Raw genomic sequence first — 25,448 nt, 5'->3', positions numbered from 1 at the left:
CCTGTGCCACTTGCACGATCGATCGAAACAGCCGCCATCTTGTTTACCTCGATCCAGTCCTAACGGGACTAGGCTAGTACTAAAATCAGGAACGCCGGAACGCCGGAATACTAAAACCCGGAACAGATAAAATATATCGTTTAGTACTGGCCAATGAAGTCCCGTTTGAGTTTGTAACAAGATGGACTGGATCGAGGGAAACAAAATGGCGGCTGTTTCGATCGATCGTGCAAGTGGCACAGGTAGGTTTCTCGTGTCTCTTTCCCCCGTAAACACGAATTCGTTTCATTTAATAGGGTACTCCGTAGGGGTACTCCGTAAGGGTAGTCCGCGGAGTAGTCCGTAGGTGATCCGCGGAGTGGGGGGTCAGTGGGTAGTCCGCGGATCGGGGGTCAGTGTTTTCAACACTCCCTGTCGTAGCGCTATTCAGTTTTCACCACCAAAACATTTACCGATTAGTGTGTTACCTTTAATACTTTTTTAGCATTAGGTGAGTTTGTTTTGTGGATATGTTTACTTTTCTGTCAGCACGTATAGCGTTATTTTGAGCAGTGAATATAATTTGAGAGAAAGATGTGCGTTTCTGCACGACTCAAAAAGATGACTGAAAAACGGATGGCATGTGTAGCGAAACAAAATCGTGCAGCAGAAATGTTGTGTTTACTTAACCGCCTCACATGTTGCATGAAGCTTATAGCTGCTATCAGTAATGTCACAATCTCACTTCATTTGCCTTTGAATGCTTTTTACGTGAATGGGTCATTGATAGCGTATGCCCTGGGGCTTCGTAGAGCGAATTTTATTCTCTTTTATCACCAGAGGATAAGTGTAATTCACCAGAGGATAAGTGTAACTGATCCTCTTTCGATTTGTTTTGTGAAAATCCAACCTTGTTCCTTGGAAGAGAGAGAGAGAGTCCTGGGAAGAAGGTTGTAGAATTATTTGTTTTTGATTTACGTGTGCTGATTGGCATTTTAAAGAACCTTCTGTCAGCACGTTCACCGTTAAATGCATGAATTAATTGCGGTTTAATATCAGAATGGAGTAAGCGAGTGAGTGAGTGTTCGAGTGAGGGAAACACGTGACTTCGAGAATGATCACTACAACCTCATTACCATGAGGTAAAAAAGTATGTTGTTTTCGTCGCAGTAGCTAAAAAGTAGGCAGGCAGGCAGGTAGAATCCGTTCGAGTCGATCTAGTCGGAGCCACGAACTGCGTTCGCTTGTTCAGATTTCTTTTTAAGAATTCATAAAATCTTTTCAAATTCTTTACATGATTTCTTTATGATTCCCGTTCCAGTCTCCCCACCCTTAACCATTCCTGCTTCCGATAGTGACAACACATACATTTTGAATTTCAGACTAATATCATCAATATGATAACATATAGAACAGTGGTTACTTTCAAGGTGGGAATAACTCAGTACAGTGTTCGATGCTCGCTGTAGTATCCGCTGTACACTGGTAAAAAAATTACATTTTATTGATAACTTACTAATGTGTTATGTTTGACTTGACCAATCGGTGTAACTGAGTTGTCTGGCAGCGGAAAGGCAACATTGCGCCGGGAAACTTTGACTCCAATTACTTTGAGTTTGATTAATAATAAATAAAGGGCAGCCTCGAGCTAAGTGCTGCATACTGCCGGAGCCTATCCCGGTTTCAATAGCATTAACAGCTAGGAATATTTCTACTCTCCCTCGATGGGATGATGGTCCATCGCAGGGTACCCCTGCGCCTCCCATACTTTGAGTTTGATTGCTCAACCATAAGAAGAAGTAGAAGTTCACAACAAAACAATTATCAATTTCTTCCACAATATTTTATTTTTATCCTACAATACCAACAAAAGTGACATCTTATTTTCTAAAAGTAGACTCGTAACAACTGTCACATATTTTGTATCTAATATATATATAAAAATAAAATGAATGTAAAACTATTAACTTAACAAAATATTTTGTACTACCTAGTTAACTGCTTATAAGTCTTAATACGTCATACCTATTTAATAAGGAAAAATATATCTAAAAATATTTTAGTAATATACTTTGAATACATAATATACTGTGAGTTATCATTGTTCTTAGATACAAATTACTTATTTACGGTACTCGAGGCAATTGATAATTTTAAAACATAGAGCGGTTTTCACTTGAGTGTCGAAAGTAAATTGCGTTTGCTTTGGTTTTACATTACTACGCTTAGTTATTGACTTAAAAATGTCGCGCCACTTTCTCATCCAATCAGAACTAAAACAAAAACCAATCGTGACTCGCTCGCGCACGTTTTCCCGCCCTTCGTGCCAGCTACTTGTAATTGCTTCGAGTTTTGGTTGGTTCACTGGTTTGTCTGTGTCCTTTGTGATTGGCCAGAGTAATAACTTTGGTTTTGGTTTTACAACATCCAATTGAAAACTGCTCTATCAGCTCATTTATAGGCATAGTACTACAACAAAACTTGAGCTGCGCTGTAATACTAGCAACAAACAAACCTCGAGTACCTCGTGCACACAATAAGCACATATTATGATCGATATTTATACAAAACTAACTGCATTCAAGCACAATGTCTCTTCATGGCATGCAACTAAATCCTAACAATAAACTACTGTCTGATAACATATTATAGGGTCATTATAATAGAGACAGAGAAGTTCCAATTGGGAAACGAGTTATTTTAATGAAAAGACTTTTTATTACTCAGAAAAAATTGTCCAACCTCCCCCCACCCTAAAACATTTATTGGTCCGTCCCTAAACTACATGCTGAACTAGTTGTCAACATCTTATTTTTCTTACAATACATTTTCTAAGTAGACAGGGCATAAGAATAAAGCTAAATAATTAACTTGGAGTTAACGTCATCAGTATCAAACACGAAATTCTCATGATCATAACTATAAAGCTATTCGACCTTTTGACCTTAATACCGGAAAGGTTTAAGGAGACAGCATTTGAGTCCAGGGTCCCTTGGTCTTATAATTGACGCAACCAGCATGCTACACTATCCTAATAGGCTTGGGGTTTTTGTCGTTTTCCAGTCTTTAATCTTCGATTGGTTACTTTAAAAAAGCGGTATCATACCCATTGAATCATCACTGCAGTATGGCACACGTGGGCCGAACGGTAGTCAATAGCCGCGCATAGTTAAGAAAAAAAGGACTGTATTTGCAGTTCATTTTCCTTATAAGCATTTTCATTGACAAAAATTGTAATGCATGAACAAACAAACAAAAAATACAATTGTGCACTAGCTTTAAAATGAATGAATGAGAACTTTATTTACCCTCGGTATTATGAGGCGTGTTGGCCTTCTAGCAAGTGGTGCTAATGAAATCGAGTAAATAAATACAATGAAATAAAATAAATAAATGAAAAAAGATTTTTAAGTCCTTAAGTAACTCCATCTACAAGGTTGTCTTCATAATTTGTTTATTATTACTTGAAGAAAGAACAACAAATGAAGCAATAAACGACTAGTTAGCGCGAAATTTGGTGCCAGGATTTGAGGGTACGCACTGAGGCTTAGATATCTTTGTTGAAATTGTGAACAGTTCACCGACAATCTTGTCCTAGTGAACTAACTTTAGTTTTCTTTTTCAAACCTGGAAGGTTACAAACGGGAAAAGTAACCTTGGGGACGAGAAAGGACATCTAACATTTTTCTTTGGCCTGACTGTTATGACATGACGCCATAAATCAAACATCCCGGACGTTCATGAAAGTCATTCATCTGATTCGTCTTCGTCACTGTCGTCACTGTTGTCAGAGACAGTGAGCATCCAATCGTTGGAAAAAATATCCTCAGAGATGTCTTTGTTATCAGAAACGGTTGCACCCTTAACTGTTGCTACAGTCTGCCCCCCAATCTGCGGTCCACGACTCGCCTCAGCCAAATTTCCATTGCCCAGGATATCTAGTGACGGGAGCTTTGACGGCATCGCACACTTCAATCCACAAAGTTTTATCACACTTAATCGACCAAAAGAAGTCAAACAAACAACCTTGTCTTCCTCGCCAGACACAGTCATGCTAACAATGCTTTCCCGCCCTTGCGCTACTCTTGCATATGCAATAGCTTTCCACTCGCTTAGGTCCGACAAGAACACAGTACCGTCGACGCCATAGGATATCAGGTAACGAGTTCCTTTCAAAAACTGGCAAAATTCAATTCGGCCTAAATGACCGTGTGGTACTTGCCGAGGATTTTGTTGTGTCCGACAGCTGAATGGGTAGAGGAGAATTCTGTCTGCCAGGCAGCAAACCAGTAGCTCATTGTCTGTCGAAACTATACAATGAGTAAACTTGTCAAACTCATTGTAAGGCCCAAGGGTTTTCAGGATTCTTAATCGGTGACACGAATTCCCAGCGAACTCCCAAATTTCCACGTTCAACTCACCGCAAATCACTAGTTTCTTCTGGTCTGATAAAAAGCAACAGCGATCTACAGAAGGAAAATTTAACGAGTCGAAAGAAGCTGACTTTGCCGTGTTCTGAACGTCCCACACATAGAAACGCGTACCAACATTGCTTCTTTGGATGCAATAAAGAAGTAAGGAGCTGTCGGCTGAAAATGTAAGACAGGGAACATTGTACTCGTAGTCTTCATCAAAGACGCACTCAAGAAATTTGTGACAATTAAACAACAATATCTTGGTACCTTGGTGAGTGGCTATTAGTTTTCCGTTCTGGGAAAACCCACACTTCTTCACATGGACTACTTCAGGGGAAGGATCCCTTAAGAAAACCTCAGAAGAAAATGTTAAAGGCCGATCAAAATCTGTTGTTTTCCAAAACGTAAGCATCATACCAGAATGTAGGGTCAGGATGGTGTCGGTTAAAGAGAACTTTACCTCAAGTGGTGTCGTTTCAGATGGAATCGAGAAAAACTTGAGAAAGTCGCTTGGAATATCTTTCGCAAAAATGAATCTTTCTTCGTCTTCGGCACGAAAAAGAAATCCAACCTGCTTTTCCGGTGTGCAATACAATGGGATGAAACTTGACACACTTGAAAGGAGTCTGCCAGACTGAAGAGAAAGAGCGTGTAGCAATTTCTGTTTAGTAGAATAAAGAAAGACACTGCAATCATTCGTGAAGGCAAAGTGCTTCACTTTCTCAATAACTCGTACAGGTTTTTCATAATCAAAGTGCTCAATGTGGCTTTCTTTCTTGAGCAAATAAACGTAACCTTCATAGACATAACCACCTCCTGCCATCCAATTCTGATCTAGTGATATTCTTGAGCTCGTCATGGCATTCAAAAACACTGGTGGTGCGTTGAGAACACAGAACGAGCCATATGACTCTTTCCTCTTGGCAGCAATCAACTCACTCTGGAAATGAGTAGAAGTGTAAATCTTTTCCCCCACAAAATAGTACTGACAATTGTTAACCTCTTTACCAAACGCGTGGCTGAGATCATTGCCGTAAGGAACAGAAAACCCCCTTTCATTACACTCCAGGGCAGCGGTATTGAAGCAAAATTTGGAAAACGTGCTCAAATCGACACCCAAGGAAAACAATTCCTCCAAGAAAGGTCTTCCGCTCTGTACATCCCAAACCTGGTACTCGAATATCTCAGGGTAAAGATCAATGACACGCTGACGAACAATTGCCAGCGTTGGTTCTACGTGATTCCGCTGGAATTTCAAACAGTCATTGCAGAGATCTGGAGGATCAGAGTGGCTGCGAAAACGATCACGTTCCCTAAATGGCCACAGTTGATAAATGTTCGGACTGTTCAGAGCAGAACAAAGATCTAAGGTATCAAGATTATGTCTTTGTGAACCTGTGGACTCATTACTTGGCTGACGAGACTCCTTTGAGCTCCACATACGAAAGATATTCAACTCGCATGAAACATTATGCATTCCAATCCAAGGCCTTTCTCTTTGCACAAAAATAAAACTTCCATCGAAAATAAAGGAGCTCCATTTGTAGCACCTGAAATTCTTTGAAAATTGAGGATACTCCTCGACACATCTTTTCTCCACTGAGAACCACTTGTCGAGCCTTCCAAAAAACAAAAACTTACCGTCTGGAGAAAACTCTAAATGATTAATGTCATCGCTTGCTTCTGTCACTTCCATAGGACCAAACACCTTTTCAAATGAGCACGCATCAAACAAAGAAATGCATTGCCCTTTTCTTCCAGCCAACAACTTCTTATCAGGGGAAAAAGCAAAGCAGCTCATGCCACGAGGGATTTCCCAAGCAGGATAAGGGAGGCCTTTCCGCTCCATCCAAGTGGTTGAGACACCATCAGGAATTGCAACATTCACTTGGACAGCTTTGGATGCATTGCGTAAACAGGAATGTAGAAGATGAGGACATTTCTGAAGAACATGGCAGTTGTTTTCAAGAGCTAAGCATATATCTTGGAGGATTTCTTTTTCCGGGTGACTAAGCCGCTGGCAAACAGTTGCAATTGCAAGCTTTAAATCAGCAATAACAGAATAGATTCCAATTCCGTTACTCTGTATTCTCTTCCAAACAAACTGATAACTTGTTAAACTACAGTAAACGATCTTCAGTGAGCCCTTCTCGTGGTATTCACACAAAAAGCGAACACCAACACGAAAACAGTAGTCAAATAAATCAGCTTCAATGGATGGAGGTGTTTCCCATTGTTGATTGACAACGGCAGCAGAGAGAAATTCAACAATGATATCCCTGAAGTACTCACCTGCCTCAATCCTTTTGATAAGCAATTTGCGAGAGGCTTTCTTCTTGTCAGTCAACCACGTTGGGATAAGGTTGTGAAGAAAGGTGAATGACTGATCAGAAGTTCGCAACACCACGAATAGCGAAACTGCATCAATTACTTCCTGCTCGTCAAGATCCGAATTCTCTCTTTGTAAAATGAAGGAGATGAACGAGACAGGAAGCGGGGAAGGGGCGACTATGGCACAACCAAACAATTTTCTGTAGAGATTAGCTCCCACTTTATCAAAAACCCGCTTAAAATTCTGGCAAAAGAAATTGTCGATATCTCCAAGAAAACGATCACTAAGCTGATCAATCTTACCTGAATGCACTGGGTCTTTAAGTACTCTTGCAATGTAGAAGGCATACAAAAACAATCCATTGGACTTCTCTGTTATGTCTTCTGCCGAATAGGGGAGATAGGAGAAATCTACACTCTTCTCCAAAAATAGCTTGATGTCCCGCTCGTGCTGTTGATAAAAACTAAGATCTTTGCTATTTCCTGCACATATTTTAATACAAGGGCTGTATTTGTTCAATCTCGACTGCACGGTTTCTTCAGGACGACTGGTAATAAAGAACACAAGCCATTTAGGAAGCAGGGGGAAACGGTTCATTATAAGATCAAGAAAATCATCCCTGGACTCATACTGTGTCTCATCCAAAGCGTCAATAATGACTAATTTTCTCTGCTGACAAAAAGTGGACATACCCAGTGGCTCTTGTAATAATTTGGTAAATAACTCCTGAACACCCAGATTAGAATTGCTTAACAACTTTCTTACGCCACCCTCCCCTCCCACAATACTATTGTACTCGCTATTGCATTCACAGAGTTGACAAGCAACAGTCCCAAGAAGATACCTGGGATCATTTCTTGTGCCATCATTATGACGGCAGAAGTAGGCAGCACCTAGGTTTCCAGCCATGTTCGAGCGCTGTGCCAAGACTCCAGCCATCACACTTTTGCCAATTCCTGGATCACCAAGGAGAACATACGCTCTTGAATTGCCAGGATCACTGAACCATTTGTCAAAATCTTCCAACAGCCATTGTCTTGTATCTACATCGTGCCGCTCGGCAAAAAAGGTGATGTCTGCTTCACAATTGGCAATTTCTGTTAAAAAAGTTCAAAAAACGAATATTTTATCATTGTTGATCCCTTTCAGCGTTGTAATCAAGCTCGCGGAAAATAACATCGAATTTTAGTAAGTTATAAAGCTGACAAAAAATAACTGACAGAGCATAGCCTGCTTAGCCCGCTGTTGTCCTCGCGCGATGGAAAAAAGACAGCAGAGAAAACAGAACGGGAATTTGTCATCGCGGGATCGTCAGCTAGCTATGCAGACGTTCAAAAACTATTAAAAACAGACTATTCGTAAAGATTTTAGGAAAAACGACAATTTTTTTAAGTTTCAAAGACATGTTTCGACAGAGCATCTGTCATCTTTAGTTGAATGGTTTACAAAGTACAGTGAGTTGAATAATGAGTAAGTAGTAACAACAGAATGTGAAAATGTGTGAATTAGAAGGATAATTTTAGATTTACATGGTGTAATTGCTGATTGAGGCAAGGTAGTTCCTTTTGAATATGGATAGCCTCCTTTATCTTAAGTTGAAAGCTGGTTGAGGCGTGATCTAAAATATGGAAGCAATCTATTGAACACAAGGAGCGACAACGTTCAGAGTTCTGAAGGTGTTTGAAAATGTGGGAGGCCTTATCACTGGCTATGTGCTCACGCACGCGTGTGGCAAAATGTCGGGTGGTTTCGCCGACATAACAGGCATTACAGCCCGCACATGCAAACTTATAAACCACACGCGAACGGAGACCGCCGGGGATATGGTCTTTCACTCCAAAAAGATTACCGATCTTAAAAGAAAAAACTAGTTTGATATCTAAATCATTACAATAGCGCTTAATTAAGTGTCTAATCTTTTTCTGAGTGACGACAGAAAAATAGCCTACGTACGGCAGCTTAAAGTAAAATGTGGGCAAAGTAGTAGGGAGGGAGCCCCGGGGACAATGGTTGCTATGGATACCAGTGATGTAACGGTTAACTACTTTTTCAATTAAATGGGCAGGGAAAAGGTTCTTTTTTAGAATTTCAGTAAGCTTGGTTATGTCCTCGTGTAACCCCAACCAGGTGTTATTGATCTTGTAGGCCCGGTCGACAAGAGTTCTAATGAGACCTACTTTGTACGAGTACGAGGTGAAGCTAAAATAATTAGTTAATAGCCCAGTAAAGGTTTTCTTGCGGTAAACTCTAGTAAGGAAAGAATAAGGGTCATTATTATCAATACGAACATCAAGAAAGGGTAATTGGCGATTAAGTTCTTTTTCCATTGTACCTTTTTTGCGAAGGTCATATTTCGTTTTCTTAGATTTCAAGTATATAGTTAGCTTATACAGATTGGATTAGTGTAGCTTGGGCATGCACTTCAGAGATGTAAAGGAACAAAGTAATAGTAAAATAGAACGAAAAGCTAAAATGAACGCTTTTCGTTGTAGTTTTATAGCACTCTGGGGAGGGGGTGAATTCTTTATATCGCACTGAGGTAGATGACAGTAAGACATACTTGTCTTTCACAGTGATAATCTATTTTGTACAGATTTGAATTTGAATGGATTTTGTAATCACTGATTGCTGTCGAGGTTCACTTTCCTCCACATTTAGACTAGATAAATCATTTGTCTATGTTTGTCCTTCAATAGTATATTGATTTTTTTTCAAATTACCATAATTGATTTGAGGTTGGGTTGTGTTCTGCTGATCTTCCAAATGCGTGACACGTCGTTGAACATCTTCTTGTTCAGATTCAAAAGCACTTATCTGGCCTTGTGTTGCGTTCACTTTGTCGCACAGCTCGTTGTGAACCTGTTTGATAACCTCTTGTTCCTGTTGTACCGTGGAAACTCGTGTGTCCAGATGTTCTCCCAGATCACGGACACGTTTTTGTTCAGATTTTAGTTCACTTATATGGCCTTCTGTAGTCTTCATTTTTTCACACAGAGTGCTCTGATCCTGCTGTAAGACCTCTTGTTCCTGCTTGAAGACCTCTTGTTCCTGCTTGAAGACCTCTTGTTCCTGCTTAAAGACCTCTTGTTCCTGCTTGATAACCTCGTGTTCATGCTCTATCACAGAAACGCGTTTTTGTAATTCCTCCAGAACTGTTGCAACGTCCTGTAGCGCTTCCTTCAAGTTCTCTCTGTTTACCTCTTCTTCGAATATCAGCTTGTCTACATCATTCTTCAGTGCACTGACATCCTGTTGAACAGTCTTTACCAGATCAGGGTCAATGGTGGCGCTCATGCACAGTATAGTACCTGTGAGAGAAGCAGCGAGGCATGAGCACTGTATACGTTTTGGCTTACCTGCACTTTAATTTATGTTTAACAAAACTATATATCCATTCACTGAATCTGCATCAATCAGAATGTTCACCATTCTTTCACGTTTCTCACGTGAGTTTCTCAAAAAGGTTAAGGCTCTACTTTTTTTTCGCAATCATGATTTAGTTGGTTAGGTTACTTACTGCATTTGTATAAACTTTGAACTTGATCTTTGATTAAGTGCTCAACCTAACTTACAAATACCACGCAAGCCAAATTTAACACTTCAAACTGACAGATTAAACTGCCGAACTTTATTTAAGAGACTGAGTTCCGCATCAGTTTACCGTTATCACTCGACACTGAAAGTTTTGATAACTTTTTTGACAGGTTCCAGATGGGTTCTGCAGTAACTGACCCAATCAAATGTGTTAGTGTCATTTTCACTTTCATACGTCTTAGATTTTAATTGGTTAACCAACAAAAGATGTCGAACATTAAATGATCAAAATTTCATCAAGTGTGTGATAATTGTGCAAGTGTAAGACTGCCTTAAAGTGTAATTTCAATACAAATACAGTACCTTTCATTTCCCAGTCTTTCAGTTCTTTTAGAAGGTCGCTCTCGTCAGCACTAGGCAGACCCAGGGCTTTCACAAGCTGTTCCATCTCAGCAAATCTCTGTTGAAAGTTTAATGGGTCCCAGTCACTGAACTTACAGTGTGCCCAGGCATTTCTAGCTTTTCTGACATCACCAGCAGCACTCGGTACAGCATGAGAGAAGACTGGAACTTTACCAAGCAGAGCAAGCACAGCAGATGCATCACAGTGCTCATCAAAGGCGTTAAACTTGGCCATGTAGTTCTCTACATAGAGCTTGGCAAAGTCAACAGGGGATAGCACTTTGCAATCAAACAAGGAGTAATCGTACCTTCCACCTGGCAGCCTGGGATGTGCATCATTACCATTGATGTTCTCGTACTTTAAGAATGTTGACCGAATCTTCAGTCGCCCAGATGTGCTCTGAGTATGAATATTGTGGCTGGTTTTAAGATTGCCATACTCCTTCTGAACTTCTTGTTCTACAAAGGGGCGTACTTGGGAGACTAAAACCTTGTTGAGTGCAATTCCAAAGACTATCCATCTTTTATGGTTGTCAGTAACATTCTGTAATGTAGACCTTGGTATCAAAGAAATAAAACAACTATAATTTTACAGCTTAATTGTTATCAGTGGTAAAATATTCACAACCTGAGTAATTGTAGTGAACCCTTTACAGATGGATCACGGAGTCAAATAAACACATGTATGTAAAGAAATTTTATGTTATTTATCTACCCACATGACAGTGACCAGAAATTAAATTTTTGGTTAACATGCACATGTGCACCAGGAAAGAAATACTTGAAATGAACACAAATGCAGGTCAGTTAATCCCAATTGCAAATGGCAAGGATGAGAGGAGAGGAGGGGAGAGGAGGGGAGGGGAGGGGAGGGGGGGAGTGAGGGGAGGGGAGGGGAGGGGGGAAGTGAGGGGAGGGGAGGGGAAGTGAGGGGAGGGGAGGGGAGGGGAGGGGAGGGGAGGGGAGGTGAGGGGAGGGGAGGGGGGGAAGTGAGAGGAGAGGAGGGGAGGGGAGGGGAGGGAAGGGGAGAGGAGGGCAGAGGAGGGAAGAGAAGAGAAGAGAAGAGAAGAGAGAAGAGAAGAGAAGAGAAGAGAAGAGAAGAGAAGAGAAGAGAAGAGAAGAAAAGAGAAGAAAAGAGAAGAGAAGAGAAGAGAAGAGAAGAAAAGAAAAGAGAAGAGAAGAAAAGAGAAGAAAAGAGAAGAGAAGAAAAGAGAAGAAAAGAGAAGAGAAGAAAAGAGAAGAAAAGAGAAGAGAAGAAAAGAGAAGAGAAGAGAAGACAAGAGAAGACAAGAGAAGAGAAGATAAGAGAAGAGAAGAGAAGAGAAGAGAAGGGAAGAGAAGAGAAAAGAAGATAAGAGAAGAGAAGGGAAGAGAAGAGAAGAGAAGAGAAGAGAAGAGAAGACAAGAGAAGACAAGAGAAGAGAAGAGAAGACAAGAGAAGAGAAGAAAAGAGAAGAGAAGATAAGAGAAGAGAAGGGAAGAGAAGAGAAGAGAAGAGAAGAGGAGAGAAGAGAAGAGAAAAGAAGATAAGAGAAGAGAAGGGAAGAGAAGAGAAGAGAAGAAAAGAGAAGAGAAGAGAAGGGAAGAGAAGACAAGAGAAGAGAAGAGAAGACAAGAGAAGAGAAGAAAAAGAGAAGAGAAGATAAGAGAAGAGAAGGGAAGGGAAGAGAAGAGAAGATAAGAGAAGAGAAAAGAAGATAAGAGAAGAGAAGGGAAGAGAAGAGAAGAGAAGACAAGAGAAGACAAGAGAAGACAAGAGAAGACAAGAGAAGAGAAGAAAAGAGAAGAGAAGAGAAGAGAAGAAAAAAGAAGACAAGAGAAGGGAAGGGAAGAGAAGAGAAGAGAAGAGAAGAGAAGAGGGGATGGGAAGGGAGGGGAGAGGAGGGCAGAGGAGGGGAGGGAAGGGAAGGGAAGGGAAGAGAAGGGAAGAGAAGAGAAGAAAAAAGAAGAAAAAGGAAGAGAAGAGAAGAGAAGAGAAGAGAAGAGAAGAGAAGAGAGAAGAGAAGAGAAGAGAAGAAAAGAGAAGAGAAGAGAAGAGAAGAGCAGAGAAAAGAAGAGAAAGGAAGGGAAGAGAAGAGAAGGGAAGAGAACTAGGCTTAATTAAAGTGGTGGGATGGGCTAAGAGCTTGATGGCTGGGACCTGCTGGACATGCTGGGTCCAAATTTTAAATGTGTTGTGTCCTTTCATTAAGCAATGAAAGGACAAAATAGGTTTTAAATTAATGAAACATTTTAAGCACTAATGCAACAGCTAAACGCGTATGCTGCAAATATATCCACCATTTGATAATGTACAAATCAAGTGTACAAGCTTCAAAAATGCCTTAGTTAACCTTGCATTAAATTGACATTGCAATTTTTATACCTATAACCACATTAACACTCCTAATGTTTCATACTTATAATAATGAACCTAATTATTAGGTTCATAATTCTCCACTGCATTTGGGGATGAGGATGGCGAAACACTGTCTGCTACTGATTTTGCTAGATTTTTTATTTTAAAACATTTGCAGACCTCATTGATTAAGAAAAGTAATATTTAGAGATAAAACTCAACTCACCCTGTACCTGCAGCAGCTGCCATTGTTGCTTAGAGCAGCTCTTTCCTTATACGTGTACACGAGACAAATCACTAGCTTGACTCAGATTATCCATGTCCAATAATCTCTTTGTTGCAGCCAGATTGACTGTCTCTTGGCAGAGATAATTTATATTAGACTGGGGACTCAAGGTGATTTGCAACCAAATGACATCTGCAAAATGAAATAAACAGTTCCTGCATTAATGGTGGTGAGTAAGGTAGAATTTTTTTAAAGAAATTTACATAACCCGTGTGAAAGAGTTTGATTCCAGATCAGGACCATTTCGCATTCTCAAAACACCTTCTCAAAAAAAGGTTTTGGTGAATGACACATTCCAGTTTCAATTAAGCAAATGAAAGATCATCGCAGTAATGTTTTCAACTTAAGCAGTTGATAAAAGTTGAGAACGGGAATCGAACTCGAATTCGATTCCCGTTCAAGTCTGAACTCAAGTTCGATTCCAGTTCAAGCCTGAATTTTTTTTCAGGCTTGCTTTTCTCAACTGCTTAAGTTGAGAACATTACTGCAATGATCTTCCCTTTGCTTAAAATGTATATCCACAGTACAAATACCGTATTTTCTCGATTAAACGCCCCCAGCGTTTATTTCAAATTTGGCCCGATAGAGCCGACGTTTATTTGATTCCGGGAGTTTGTTTAAGTGCATCTGTCACAGTGAGCCGACCAGAGCCGTGAAAATTGAAATAACCGATTTCGACGAAAGTTGGTGTGGTTGAAGTACTTCTTATGGCCATTAACGTGACACAGTTTAAAATTTGTCAGACCTTTATATGACAAAAAAAGTGAAGGTCAAATGTCAAGCCTAAACTGTAGGCGATTCATCGCCTTCAAAAAAGCAAATATTGACAGTTTTTAAACATTTTTTTTTACAACTCCAAGACGCAAGGAATCAAAATAAAGTTAATAGCAGTGAAGAATAATGCAAACTGAATAAGACTATGTAAGAATTTATTTTGTATCTGAGGAATTTCATTTTCATAACCTTCGTGAATAACGTGTCATTGTTGGTCGGTTTTTTTTTGCCTTAAAAGTGGTGTTTTTTAAAATCCTTTAATTATGCATTCCAGCGTTCTATTAATAAAACGAATGCTCCGAGACAAAGATAAGGAGCTATATTTTAAGATAAAAAAGAAAAATGCTCGGGCAATTTTGTTTTCTAGGAATTTTTCATAAGTACTTTTAGACTATTCAGCCAGCTTCGCGTTGCGTGACACTAAAGATAACGGTGTTTGTTTCATTTGTGTGGAATATATTTATTTCGCTATAATGAGTATTCAGGCCTAAGGATGAGTAACATTATTTTATTATTTAGCAATACTTTTATAAGCGTGCCAAAAATGTCCTTCGCACGTTTAAGGATGGTCATTCAAAGTCTTCAAAAAGGTTTATAAACGACGAAATTATAAAATCAATATTCAACAGACACCTCACCTCACGAAATTATTCCTGCGGCCTTCAATTAATCCTTTACAATTTTCAGCTCTTTTTCGTTATTTTGTGCATATGTACTAAGGATGGATCTAGGAATGTAACAATCTTCCTTAAGCGGTTTACATAGTTATTGATATAATTACGGCGCGTGAGCCGCGGTTGTAAAGCGTGGGAACAAAGACCTCTCATTGGCTGAACTTGATTTTGCGTTTCGCAGCTAAATTTTACGATTGATAAAAGGGAAATGTTATTGGAATCCGTTTGTTAGTTATTTTCTAACCAAAAGGTAGCATATACACAAGAAGTTTCTTAGATCTATATTTTTTTCAACGATTTGACGGTGAATGCAGGAAAGAAAAGATGTTTTGTTCATTTGCGCGAGCGGCAAACTCAATTCCTTGTGGCAATCGACAAGTGAGAAAAGGAAACGACGAACTTCTGCTGACTTCGCTGGAGACTTTGACAGCTCAACTTGAAACATGGAAAATTCAAGAAAAGATTTACTTCTAAACAGAGCAGGTAACCGTTTTAAACGTAACAAGCCGACTGAATTGCCTTACTTTTGCACTTGAACTTCTCATAAATTAAACATCACTATTTACAAATTACCTAATGTTAAAGTTTAAGACTATTTTATTCCTAGAACTGAACCCTGAACAAAAATTTAATTAGACATACTTTATATTATTTTAGGCATTCAAGATGTAAATGATGAACAAAAAAATGTCTTGACAATATGTTCGGCACATCGCTTTGAGCTTGCCAAGCACTGGAGACCTTCAACCGCTTGCTGTCATCCCGAACATACTCAAAGAACTCAGAAACGAAAGGTTTCAATTCCTGATAGATACATCACACCGGATATGGCGAAAGAAATCATGTTAATGTATGGTTTACACTGTATTATTGGATCCCGTAAGTGTTTCAAGTAGTATCTTGTAATTAATCTGTGTATACAGTCGACTCCCGATAACTCGAACCCTCTATAACTCGAACCTCGCGCTAACTCGAACCAAAATCGATTTCCCCTGGATTTCTGTCATACATTTACTGTAATTTTACCCTGGGTAACTCGAACCCTCGATAACTCGAAACTCCCGCTAACTCGAACCAATTTTCGTTTCCCTTCAGGTCATTTTCTATATAATTTTACCCTCGATAACTCGAACCATGTCTGCCAATTTGTGACAGGTCAAAACAAACAGTACACTGTAGTCCAAAATTTTTGAAATAAAAACGAACAAGAGTTAGAGCCGTCCCCGAAACGCCCCTCAAAACACGAAATGTGCCACGTCATTGATGTGCTACAGACGTTTAGTTTCTTGGTGCAGGTTGATACCGTTTCTTTCAAATCCAACCTTAGAAAACTTTAAAGGATTATCGACAGGACGAATTAATTGAAACCTGCAACGTTCGCAGCTGATTTGCTTTGTTTTACGTTACGTTACGTTCTGGTCTATACAGAGATTTAGAAATATATTGTTCCTTTTTCTTTTGGCTTCTCTCTACTCTAATTAAATTTGTTTAAAATGTACACTGGTATACATTGTAGGAATAGAAAATCAGTAAAGGCCTTTTTTTCCTTATTTCTTGTCATTTGTTTTCAACTCTCAATAACTCGAACTCCCGATAACTCGAACCATTTTTAATTTCCCTTGAAGGTTCGAGTTATCGGGAGTCGACTGTATTTGTTCGGCGCCGTTACACTTGCCAATGTTTCATGCAACATGTCTCGCATTTTTGTTGCGCCTTTGCGACAAGTTCCAGGAGGCGTTACAAACTCGTGTAAGGTGTTACAGCGTTGTTGCTCGTTATTAAAAGAGGCTTTGATTCCTTTCGTGCAAGGGTTGCTACATCGTATACCGAAACATGTCCATTTGAGTGGGTGTCACGGAAGTTATTTTTGCGTGTAATCTATCGCAGCGAGACAAGTTGCAAGACAACTCGCCTCGTGCCACCGTGCCCGAAATTTGCATACGGTAAACCAGCAGCCCCCGGGGGGGACTCCCATATCAAACAGACAGGGATGCTCCTCGGAAATTTTGAATTAAACCCCGAAAGGAGACCAATCTGGGCGTTACTCACGCTTATTTGACCTCTAAAAGATACCTTTTTAAAACATTTTTACACTAAAAGTCCAAAATCCGAAATTTACACCCGCAGGCGAGATGACGAGCATCCCAGTCTCTTTGATATCGGAGTCCCCCCCCCCCCCCAACCCCGGGTGCAGAACAAAATAATGTCTCTTTTTTGCCAGACACTGATTTATTGTCAGTTCGCGCACTACACGCGCTCTCTCCCTAAACTTCTTTATTCACCTATATACATTCTTCACACACTTTAGGGGGGTTGGGGTTAGGTGCAGAAGGGGGGGGGGGGTTCCAACTTTTTTATAATTGTATGCTATGACGGTAGTTGCCAGTAGGTGGTGTCGAGTTTGTAAGGGGAATAGGGTCCCTAACTATGTATAAACATTTCTGCTTTTATCAATGTTGAGGCGTGTTGTGTTATCTGTTAGGGGACTGGGACAAACATAAGACCACATGGTCGAACTATCCAACCAGGCGTAGTAAAAAAGATCAATATCGTCGAATTTTCTTCACAATCTGGCATTTTTTAATGCTAGCTTGACATTCTGCATGGAGGAAAGGAGATGTTATACAGTTTCTTCTCTGATCTTTGGGAAGGTAGATTTAGGTTAGATTGAGAGTGTGCTATCATTCGCAGAATTAAAGGAAGCGTAAACAACGCATGTACCGCCACCCTTATGTTTTTGGTCAATGAACTTAAACATATATCCGTTTATGTGAAATATGAATCTTATACCCGTAATTTGTATACATTTCATAGGTGTGTGCCGTCAGTGTCGGGAAAAGCACGCTTGTTATCTGAAACAATTTCAGTCTTCACAGAGCCATCTTCAGAGAATATTGCAGCTAAAAGCATCACACCCCGTAAAAGGTTTCCTATTCCACCTGAAGTGTTAAGCAGCCCGTCTGGTATGGAAGATTCTTTAATAAGCGATGAAGATTACAAACAACCACTTACACCAGCCACTGCAAAATCAGGCTACAACCAGTATGTGTACAAATTACATGAAGCGACTGGGATAAGTGAGCCATTTAGACATCTGGATTCTGTTCTTATGAAAGAGTGGAACGATTTGCACCCTCGTACTCAACATCATTATGCATCGTTCGCTAAACAAGGAGTAAGACCAGTTTTGGAATCAATTGCCCTTGGCCAAGGTGAAGAGCTTTGGAATTACTTGAAAAACAGTTCAATAATGGTCTTGGCAACAACGATAACGACGATGAAGATGAAGAACTTTCTCTTAACACCCTCTCGGACAGCACTTTACGGAATCTCATTGATGCCTATAACAATGCACAGTCTTCAAAATCGAGAAAAGAAATTCTGTCAATATTTGCCCAAAATTTTACAAGAAAGCAATTGAAAGACCTTATTCCTGGTTTGACAGATTTCCGTATAAAGGAGGCTAGAAAGCATTGTAAAAAACATGGACCAGGCATTGCAGTGCCTACAGCTCCAATTCACAGGTTCTACCTCAGTGAAAACAAAGTTGACCATTTTTTAAGGTTCATAACAAGCGACATGATTTCGCAAGACACAGCATACAGTACTTCTAAAATTACACTTGACAGTGGAGTGGAACTAGTGGTTCCAAAACCAATACGAAAATTGATTCCAGCGCGAATCATCGCCCAGTACACGAAGATTTGTGACGAAAGTGGATTTAAACCGGCCAGTGTAAGAACTTTGTTCAGAATTCTTGAAGTCTGCCCCGCATCGACAAGAAAATCTCTTCAAGGTCTGGACAACTACACTGCGGACGGATCAGAGGCATTTGAAAATTTAGAAGAAGTTATCAGCAAGCTCTATGACGGAGGAATGCCCGATAGTAAGGCTGACAGACTGCGTTCATTGGCCCTATCTTGCAAACGTTACCTTAAGCAGGACTACAGCACACATGTCGTGAACGATTTAACAAGCGACAATTTCTCTGTGTCTCCAGACCATTGTCGATTCTTTGCACTAAGCGACCCTAAGAAAGAACAATTGAAGCAGAGCTGTACACATAGCCACTTACTCGAGTGTGATAGGTGCCAGGAACTACGTGATCTATTTTTGTCGTTAGAGGAGGAAATAGGAAAGATCTCTGAGCAGTGCACCATGGCTAGTGACGACATATGTGATCTTCGTTTCCTGCTGGATGACAGTAAAGACAAGATAGAACAATGGAAAGCTCACATTTTGAGAAGTGTGAATCAAGAGGAGGGAAAGCAGGAGGTCCTTGATCAGTTACAACCTACTGAAGCCCTTTTGGTGGAAGATTGGGCGATAAAATTTTTGCCACTGCACTTCAGGGAAAAATCAGCTGAGTTCTATGGAAAGCGTGGTATGTCACAGCAGTGATACGAAAAACACAAGAATGCTCATTATCAGTAGAAGTTTTTGTCCATGTCTTCGACAGTTGCGATCAGAACCAGATCACAGTGGCTTCAATTACCCAGAACACGCTCTTTACACTTGAAGAGCTGTATCCGGAGCTAACAGGAGTTTATCTAAGATCAGACAACGCCGGTTGTTATCACGGGGGATATCTTCTGACAAGCCTCCCCAGTATTGGTCATGAAACTGGCATCAGAGTCATTGGCTATGATTTCAGCGAAGCTCAACATGGCAAAGATATATGCGATCGAAAGACAGCGACAATGAAGCAACATGCAAGACGCTTTGTGGCAGAGACGAAGACCGACATTCTGACAGCACGTGATCTAAAAAAGGCCCTGGAAAGTAATGGTGGAGTGAAGGGATGCCGAGTAGGCTCGCCACAGCGATCCAGCCAAATTGACGTGAAAAACGTGAAAATAAAAGGAATTAGTCAGATTCACAACATTCGTTACGAAGAAGGTGGCATGCGATTTTGGAAGGCGTTTGACATTGGAAAAGGAGAACGCATGTTACAAGACGATTTGCCATCAATTGAAATTCCAAAGGTTAAGGTACTACAGGCCTTTACGGAAACATGCCGTTCCAGCGGAGCAATGGCAGGGAGTTCCAAACACACTGAAGGGGAAACGGCATCTCCTACAGGTACTGAAGACGTTGAAACGGATACGTTATTTGAATGCCCTATTGACGGGTGTATCTGCTCTTTCGATATTGAAACAGAGCTCCAGAGGCACTTAGATTTCGGTAATCACGTTCGTCGCTTACATAGGGAGTCTCAGTTTGATCACATAAGGCGTCGCTGTGCTGATATGATAAATGACGAACTGTCAAAGCCACTTTTCGCCGCTAACTTTTCATGTGAGTCTGAGCAGAGTGGACAGGGGGTCAACAATATTACCATGGGATGGGCATTAAAAACACACAAGTCTGCCCGGTTTTCTGACACAGTTAAAGCGTATCTTAATGACAGATTCCTTATTTGCGAGGAAACAGGAAATAAGGCATCGCCAACTCAAGTTGCTCGGGAAATGCGCAGAAAACGAGATGTTAAGGGTAATCGTCTATTTTTTGGAAGTGACTGTCTCAGTTCTCAACAGATTGCATCATACTTTTCCCGTCTTGCAACAGCAAAAAAGAAACACGGTTCTTAAAACGCAGCTGCCAGTCTAGAGGAGGTAGAAGAATTTTTGGATGAAGAGCAGATGCAGGAACGCGAAGAGGACATCACACGTAGAAAGAAGGTTGTTTTTGGCAGCCTGCATTTGGAGCATCCCATCACCTACAAGTCCTACAACCTGTGCAAGTTAGCTGTAGACGGGAAACTAGAAAAGAAATTCAGTATTGCTGATCTGAAAGACATAGACATAGACACTGAGAACTTTAAGCGTCGTAAAGCCCCGTACAAGGATGCTTTAACAAATGTTTTAAGTTGTTGTACTTGCAATAGGAAGTAACATGGAATGGAGTACTATGATGTTGGACTATTTTGGCCACATTCTGTCTAAGAAGCTTAGAGTTTAGTTCAGCTAGGTACGTATTATTTAAGACATGCACGATGGCGACAACAAAGTTGCATATTTTGCTCGCTGACATCAATTTTCGCCATTATTCAGATTGTTTTTCAATTTTCCAATAGTCCAGTGTTTTAGATACGTAGTATGACTAAAACATTAACACATTTCCGCATATTGACCCCACCCTATCGATCATACCCTCATGGTTTAATTTTCGCCTTCAAAAGATTTTAAAAATTAATTTCAGTTTCTTTTAAAACTATTTCAGACTTTTTGTACGTAAACCTTATTTTCCATTTTTTATTCATTTTTGCAAATTTCTAGATATTTTCTAACAATCTTAAATTTTGAAAGTGAAGATTTTGAAGTTGATGACGTCATTTTGACGTTATATGACGTCACTGCTAAAACGTTACCACGATCAACCTACGAGGTTTAGGGCGCTTAGCATTCCAAAAAAGTTTCTACGCAATAGCTTAATTACTTTTGATAGTAAAGAGGAGGCTCTTTCTGCCTCCCCTCCCCACCCCCTCCCCCTCGCCTTACCAATTCAAAACACTCAGGTTTTTAACGTTATTTGCAAAAAAAGTAAGAGAAATGATGAAACAGTGTGATTGTGACAGTAAATGTCTTGTCAAACGTTATGGTTTTTTAAATCTCATTTAAAACTTCTCACCGACAACAAGTTGTTAAAACATTAAAAATACCCATTTTTTACAAAATAGAGGTAGAAGCAGCAGCGCGTGAGATCCATAATATGCGATTGCCCAATAAGTTCTTCACAGCTTTTTAAAGCTGGGGCCATCTTCTTTACATCCATATATGAATGGAAGCCCAAAACTGCTGGAGCATGGAGAAGTGGCATTTTAAAAAAAGTGAAAATATGCTGGTGTCTGACAATTAAAATAGATACTCACTTTTGACCACCCCTGAATATTTTACCTTGATATGGCAGGCAATTTTAATGATATTGCCTAAGAGCATATACCACCCCCTTTCCATATATTGCCAAAGAAGGATGCCTTCTTTTTATCACTTCATGAAAATAAATAATAAAATATGCATTATTTTTGTTATTTTTGAAGATAAAATTTTGTCCTCGGATCACGGAAAAAAGGCTGCCCAATTTCTTGGCTTATTAAAAGCAGCTAGTCAAACTTTTATGCTCATTGTGATCGGCACATGTAATGCTATCATTCCACAAAAAATAGTGGGAATCAAGGATTTCGAATTTCATAACCTCCATACATAGATGGTCGGTTTTCTGTGACAGATGCACTTAAGCCCTATGTTTCTAAAAAATGATTTTTATTCATTATTTTTGACAGCTATATGTATAATAAGACATAATTTTTAAAGCATATTTAACCTTAAATTTTTTTTTATTTTCAAATACAGCTTGGAGACCCAGCGTTTATTTGGGGCCCGGCGTTTAATCGAGAAAATACGGTATATAAATTTCATATATTCATTTCATAGTTTCAATTAAGTACAGCAACGAGTGGGCTGTAAACATTTTTGCTGAATGGCCCAGAAATATTCAAGGTTAGACGATTTGTACTAAACCACGAAGAAAGTTTACACAAGTCCTCGTTTATAAAATGTTCTATCTCGGTAACGCACAAGCTGCTGAAGTAGATCACTGTGTCGTCAGCGTAAAGGGCCAAAAATATAACCGTGTCTGAGAAGGAGTAACATGTTGCTGTGCTGTTGTTGTAATTAATGAGTCAAGCGGGAAATATACGGTAATTAAAGACTGATTAAAATTCAAGTTTCTTGATCAGTGTCTTGATCAGCTTTTGAGCTAATGGAATGTGTCTTGATTGTTATGTTCATTGGCAGGGATGTCGCTAAGGGCCGGCTGCCGGCTAATTTAACCGGCTGAAATAGAACTTAAATCCGGCTGAAATTTCACATGAAAACAAAGGCTTGGGTAAACTTTTAGAGCTGCCCAGGCCAGAAAAGCCAGCTGGGCTTGTTGATGAGCCGGCTAAGTGTTTTCTTAGCTACATCCCTGCATTGGGTGTCAACTGTGAAACATGCACCTGACCTATAAATTGATGCAACCTGATTGGGTCATAAACTCATGAAAACTGAAAAGTCCACTAAAAAGGTTAAAAGTCCCCACAAAGGACAGACATTGGTATACCTGCCAACTTTTTCTGGGTCAAAGGCGTGAGATTTTTATCCAGCAAGTGCCAGGATTTCCGAAGACAGTACGATACGACCATGTCCGAAGTTTTCCGAAGACGTCTGAAGTATTCCGAAGACATTTTGAACATATCCCGAAACCAGTCCGTGGACGTATTTTGCTAAACACGACCTCCTTCCTAATGCTTTTCTTGTCAAAACTCTGAGATTTTGGGGAAAGTATCGTCATTTACTCACTTTACATGGATTTCTCGTCTCTCACATTGGTTTGATTTTAGATATTTTGGGAAAGTGTGTCGGTTATGGTTGTAATAACTCACATTTTTCAACTAGGTGTGAGAAATTGGTTCGTAAACGCGAGTTAACGTGAGATCAAAGTTTTCAACTTGCAGGCGTGAGACTCACGCCTAAGGCATGAGACTCACGCCTAAGGCGTGAGAGTTGGCAGGTATACATTGGTGTCAAATCCCCTGGGGGGGGGGGGAGGCCAGGGATAGCCACACATGCATAAATAATTAAAGATACAAAAAGAACAGCCAATTTTTTTTTGCATGCATTGCTTATTAGCTGGTGTAATCCAAGTTCTTACAGATCTTTTGAATGCATCCAGCGATAGAGCATAGAGCCCAGACATTTTGGCGAATATTTACCAAAGCGTGAAAGGTAACTCCGTAAAATCTTACACTAAGATTTAAGTCGTCTTAAGTAAGATAAAGTCCCTCTAAAGATAAGATGAGTTCCATCTTATTATAAGACTTTGCTCTTTTGCAGTAAGACAAATCCATCTTAAATTAAATTGAAGCAATTCTGTTCCTCTTAATTTAAGACTGACAGAGTCTTACCAAATCGTAAGAAGTAAAAACGTCTTGCTTCAAGATGGTGTACACGTCTTAGAGCAAGACGTAGTTATCTTACATAAGATTTTGTCCTTCTTACCAAAGAAACTCCTGTCTTAATTTGAGAAAGAGAATATTATTTTAAGATAAGTATTTTTAAGACGCTTGGAACTTTTTAAGTTGGTAGCATCTTATTTAAGACGCACAGCTTCTTACAATCAACAACGATACGATTTCGCCACCGAGAGGACACTGGGGACGAGGTTGGCGAAAGGACCAACGCGTTTCAACAGTTTCATGACTTTACGTACGAACTTTCAAGCTGCGAACATGGAATGGAGCTACACGTATATAAACTTCTTAAAAATGCGTTGAATTCGACTCGAAACTTGACAAAGGATACCCTAAAGGTTTCTTTAATTGCATTTTAACAACTGGGAGAAGTGGCTTTTTTCATTAGCAACGAAACTCATGGAAACTGAACGGCGGCTAAAGATGGCTAACTGCGAGGACTGCGAGTATAGCAAAAGACACCTGCATGCAGAATATCACTGTGAAGGAATTTGGGCAGTAAGAAAATGTCTGGAGTTGAATTGAATAAATGACTGCATGAAGAATTCAAGCTGACTGAGCTGAAGAAGCGGTGCATTCAATGAATTCATTGACTCCGTAACACAACGTTGGATCCGCCGATAACAGCTAAGACTTAAGCTTATTATAAATTCTTCTGTGAATTCTTTTTATTTATCCTTGTTTGTATGTTTTTTAATGACTGAATTAAATTAGGTGTTTTTGCTTTACATTTGTAGTGTTCTCGTTTCTCTTGGGCTGTAAAATAAGGTAAACTTCAATTCAAGTATATTCTCCGAACGCGCTTGCGAATACAAGTGACGGTTATATTTTTGAAAAAGTCTTATTTAAAAAATAACCGTCGTTTGCGTGTTAAGAAGGATCCACCTTAATATTAGAGACAAAAACATCTTATACAAAGATGGTTTAAATCTTAATTTAAGACGAAAATGTATCTTACCTCAGAACTCTTCATTTAAGGGATACTCATCTTACATTAAGATGATTTTAAAACTTACATTAAGATAAAAGAAACCTCTTACCTCAGAACTACTTAATTTAAGATTTTAGTTTTTACGGAGTAACTCTCTCAAATCTTAGCCTGCATAGCAGGCTGCTCTAATCTCGGTACATAAAACAGGTATGTTTTGGAAAGATTTCTGCACAGCCGCATACATTAATTATGTATCAAACTATTTCATACTTTTACTTTTCACAAACAGCAATCATGAAAAGAACGAGTCAGTCAGAAAATTGCAGGCATAATTAATGTATGGGGCTGTGCGGAATTCTCGATTCCTAGTCTAAAGTAAATAACTTTTGTATTCTGATCGTTTGCAATATGCTTACTCAGAATGCGTGTCATCAAAGATCATCAAACCCATGCTCACATGAAATAAGTGGCTAAAAATCATTTCATTCGCTCACCTTTACAGAAGCACCATATCTGTAGTTGATCTTGAGAACGTTTTATGTCAATGGAAAAAGCGTAGTTATGGAAAATACGTCAAAAAGACTCGCGACGCGAACAAGAAACCAAAAAGTTCTTCGAATTTCTTCAGGTTCTTCCTTACTTTCGGAATGATCTGTTCCCATGCTCCGTCGCGACAAGGCGGAAAAACCGCTGATTGGCTGAGCGAAATGACGTAACATTGCCCGCTCGACGCTAATGCGCTTGCGCGTATTTTTCAAATTTTGATATTC

The 25,448-nt window shown here is 39.7% G+C and overlaps 2 protein-coding genes across 6 annotated transcripts; one reads left to right on the top strand and one right to left on the bottom strand.

Annotated features, from left to right (window-relative positions):
- Positions 1-1,887: 1,887 nt before the first annotated feature.
- LOC144651182 (uncharacterized) lies at positions 1,888-25,344 on the bottom strand. Of its 5 annotated transcripts, XM_078511081.1 has the most exons (7): positions 25,173-25,344; positions 13,227-13,418; positions 10,624-11,219; positions 9,808-10,034; positions 9,660-9,744; positions 9,447-9,512; positions 1,888-7,823 (listed from the first exon to the last, which is right to left on the bottom strand). In XM_078511081.1, the coding sequence occupies exons 2-7, from the start codon at positions 13,247-13,249 to the stop codon at positions 3,727-3,729; spliced, it is 5,094 nt and encodes a 1,697-aa protein (XP_078367207.1). In that variant the 5' UTR covers positions 13,250-13,418; positions 25,173-25,344; the 3' UTR covers positions 1,888-3,726. The 5 variants fall into 5 exon arrangements, with proteins under 5 accessions (XP_078367207.1, XP_078367206.1, XP_078367204.1 ...); XM_078511080.1 differs by having other exon boundaries at positions 9,660-10,034; XM_078511078.1 differs by having other exon boundaries at positions 9,447-9,744.
- Positions 13,911-19,529, top strand: LOC144649227 (uncharacterized). The gene is made up of 2 exons (XM_078508682.1): positions 13,911-15,613; positions 17,549-19,529. Exon 2 carries the CDS (start codon positions 18,314-18,316, stop codon positions 19,133-19,135), a length of 822 nt encoding a protein of 273 aa, XP_078364808.1. The 5' UTR covers positions 13,911-15,613; positions 17,549-18,313; the 3' UTR covers positions 19,136-19,529.
- Positions 25,345-25,448: the final 104 nt, after the last annotated feature.

This window comes from Oculina patagonica, chromosome 4 (genome assembly GCF_052425735.1).
Source record: "Oculina patagonica isolate OP01 chromosome 4, crgOcupat, whole genome shotgun sequence".
Classification (NCBI taxonomy): domain Eukaryota; kingdom Metazoa; phylum Cnidaria; class Anthozoa; order Scleractinia; family Oculinidae; genus Oculina; species Oculina patagonica.
This window is presented reverse-complemented; position numbering and strand designations above follow the sequence as displayed.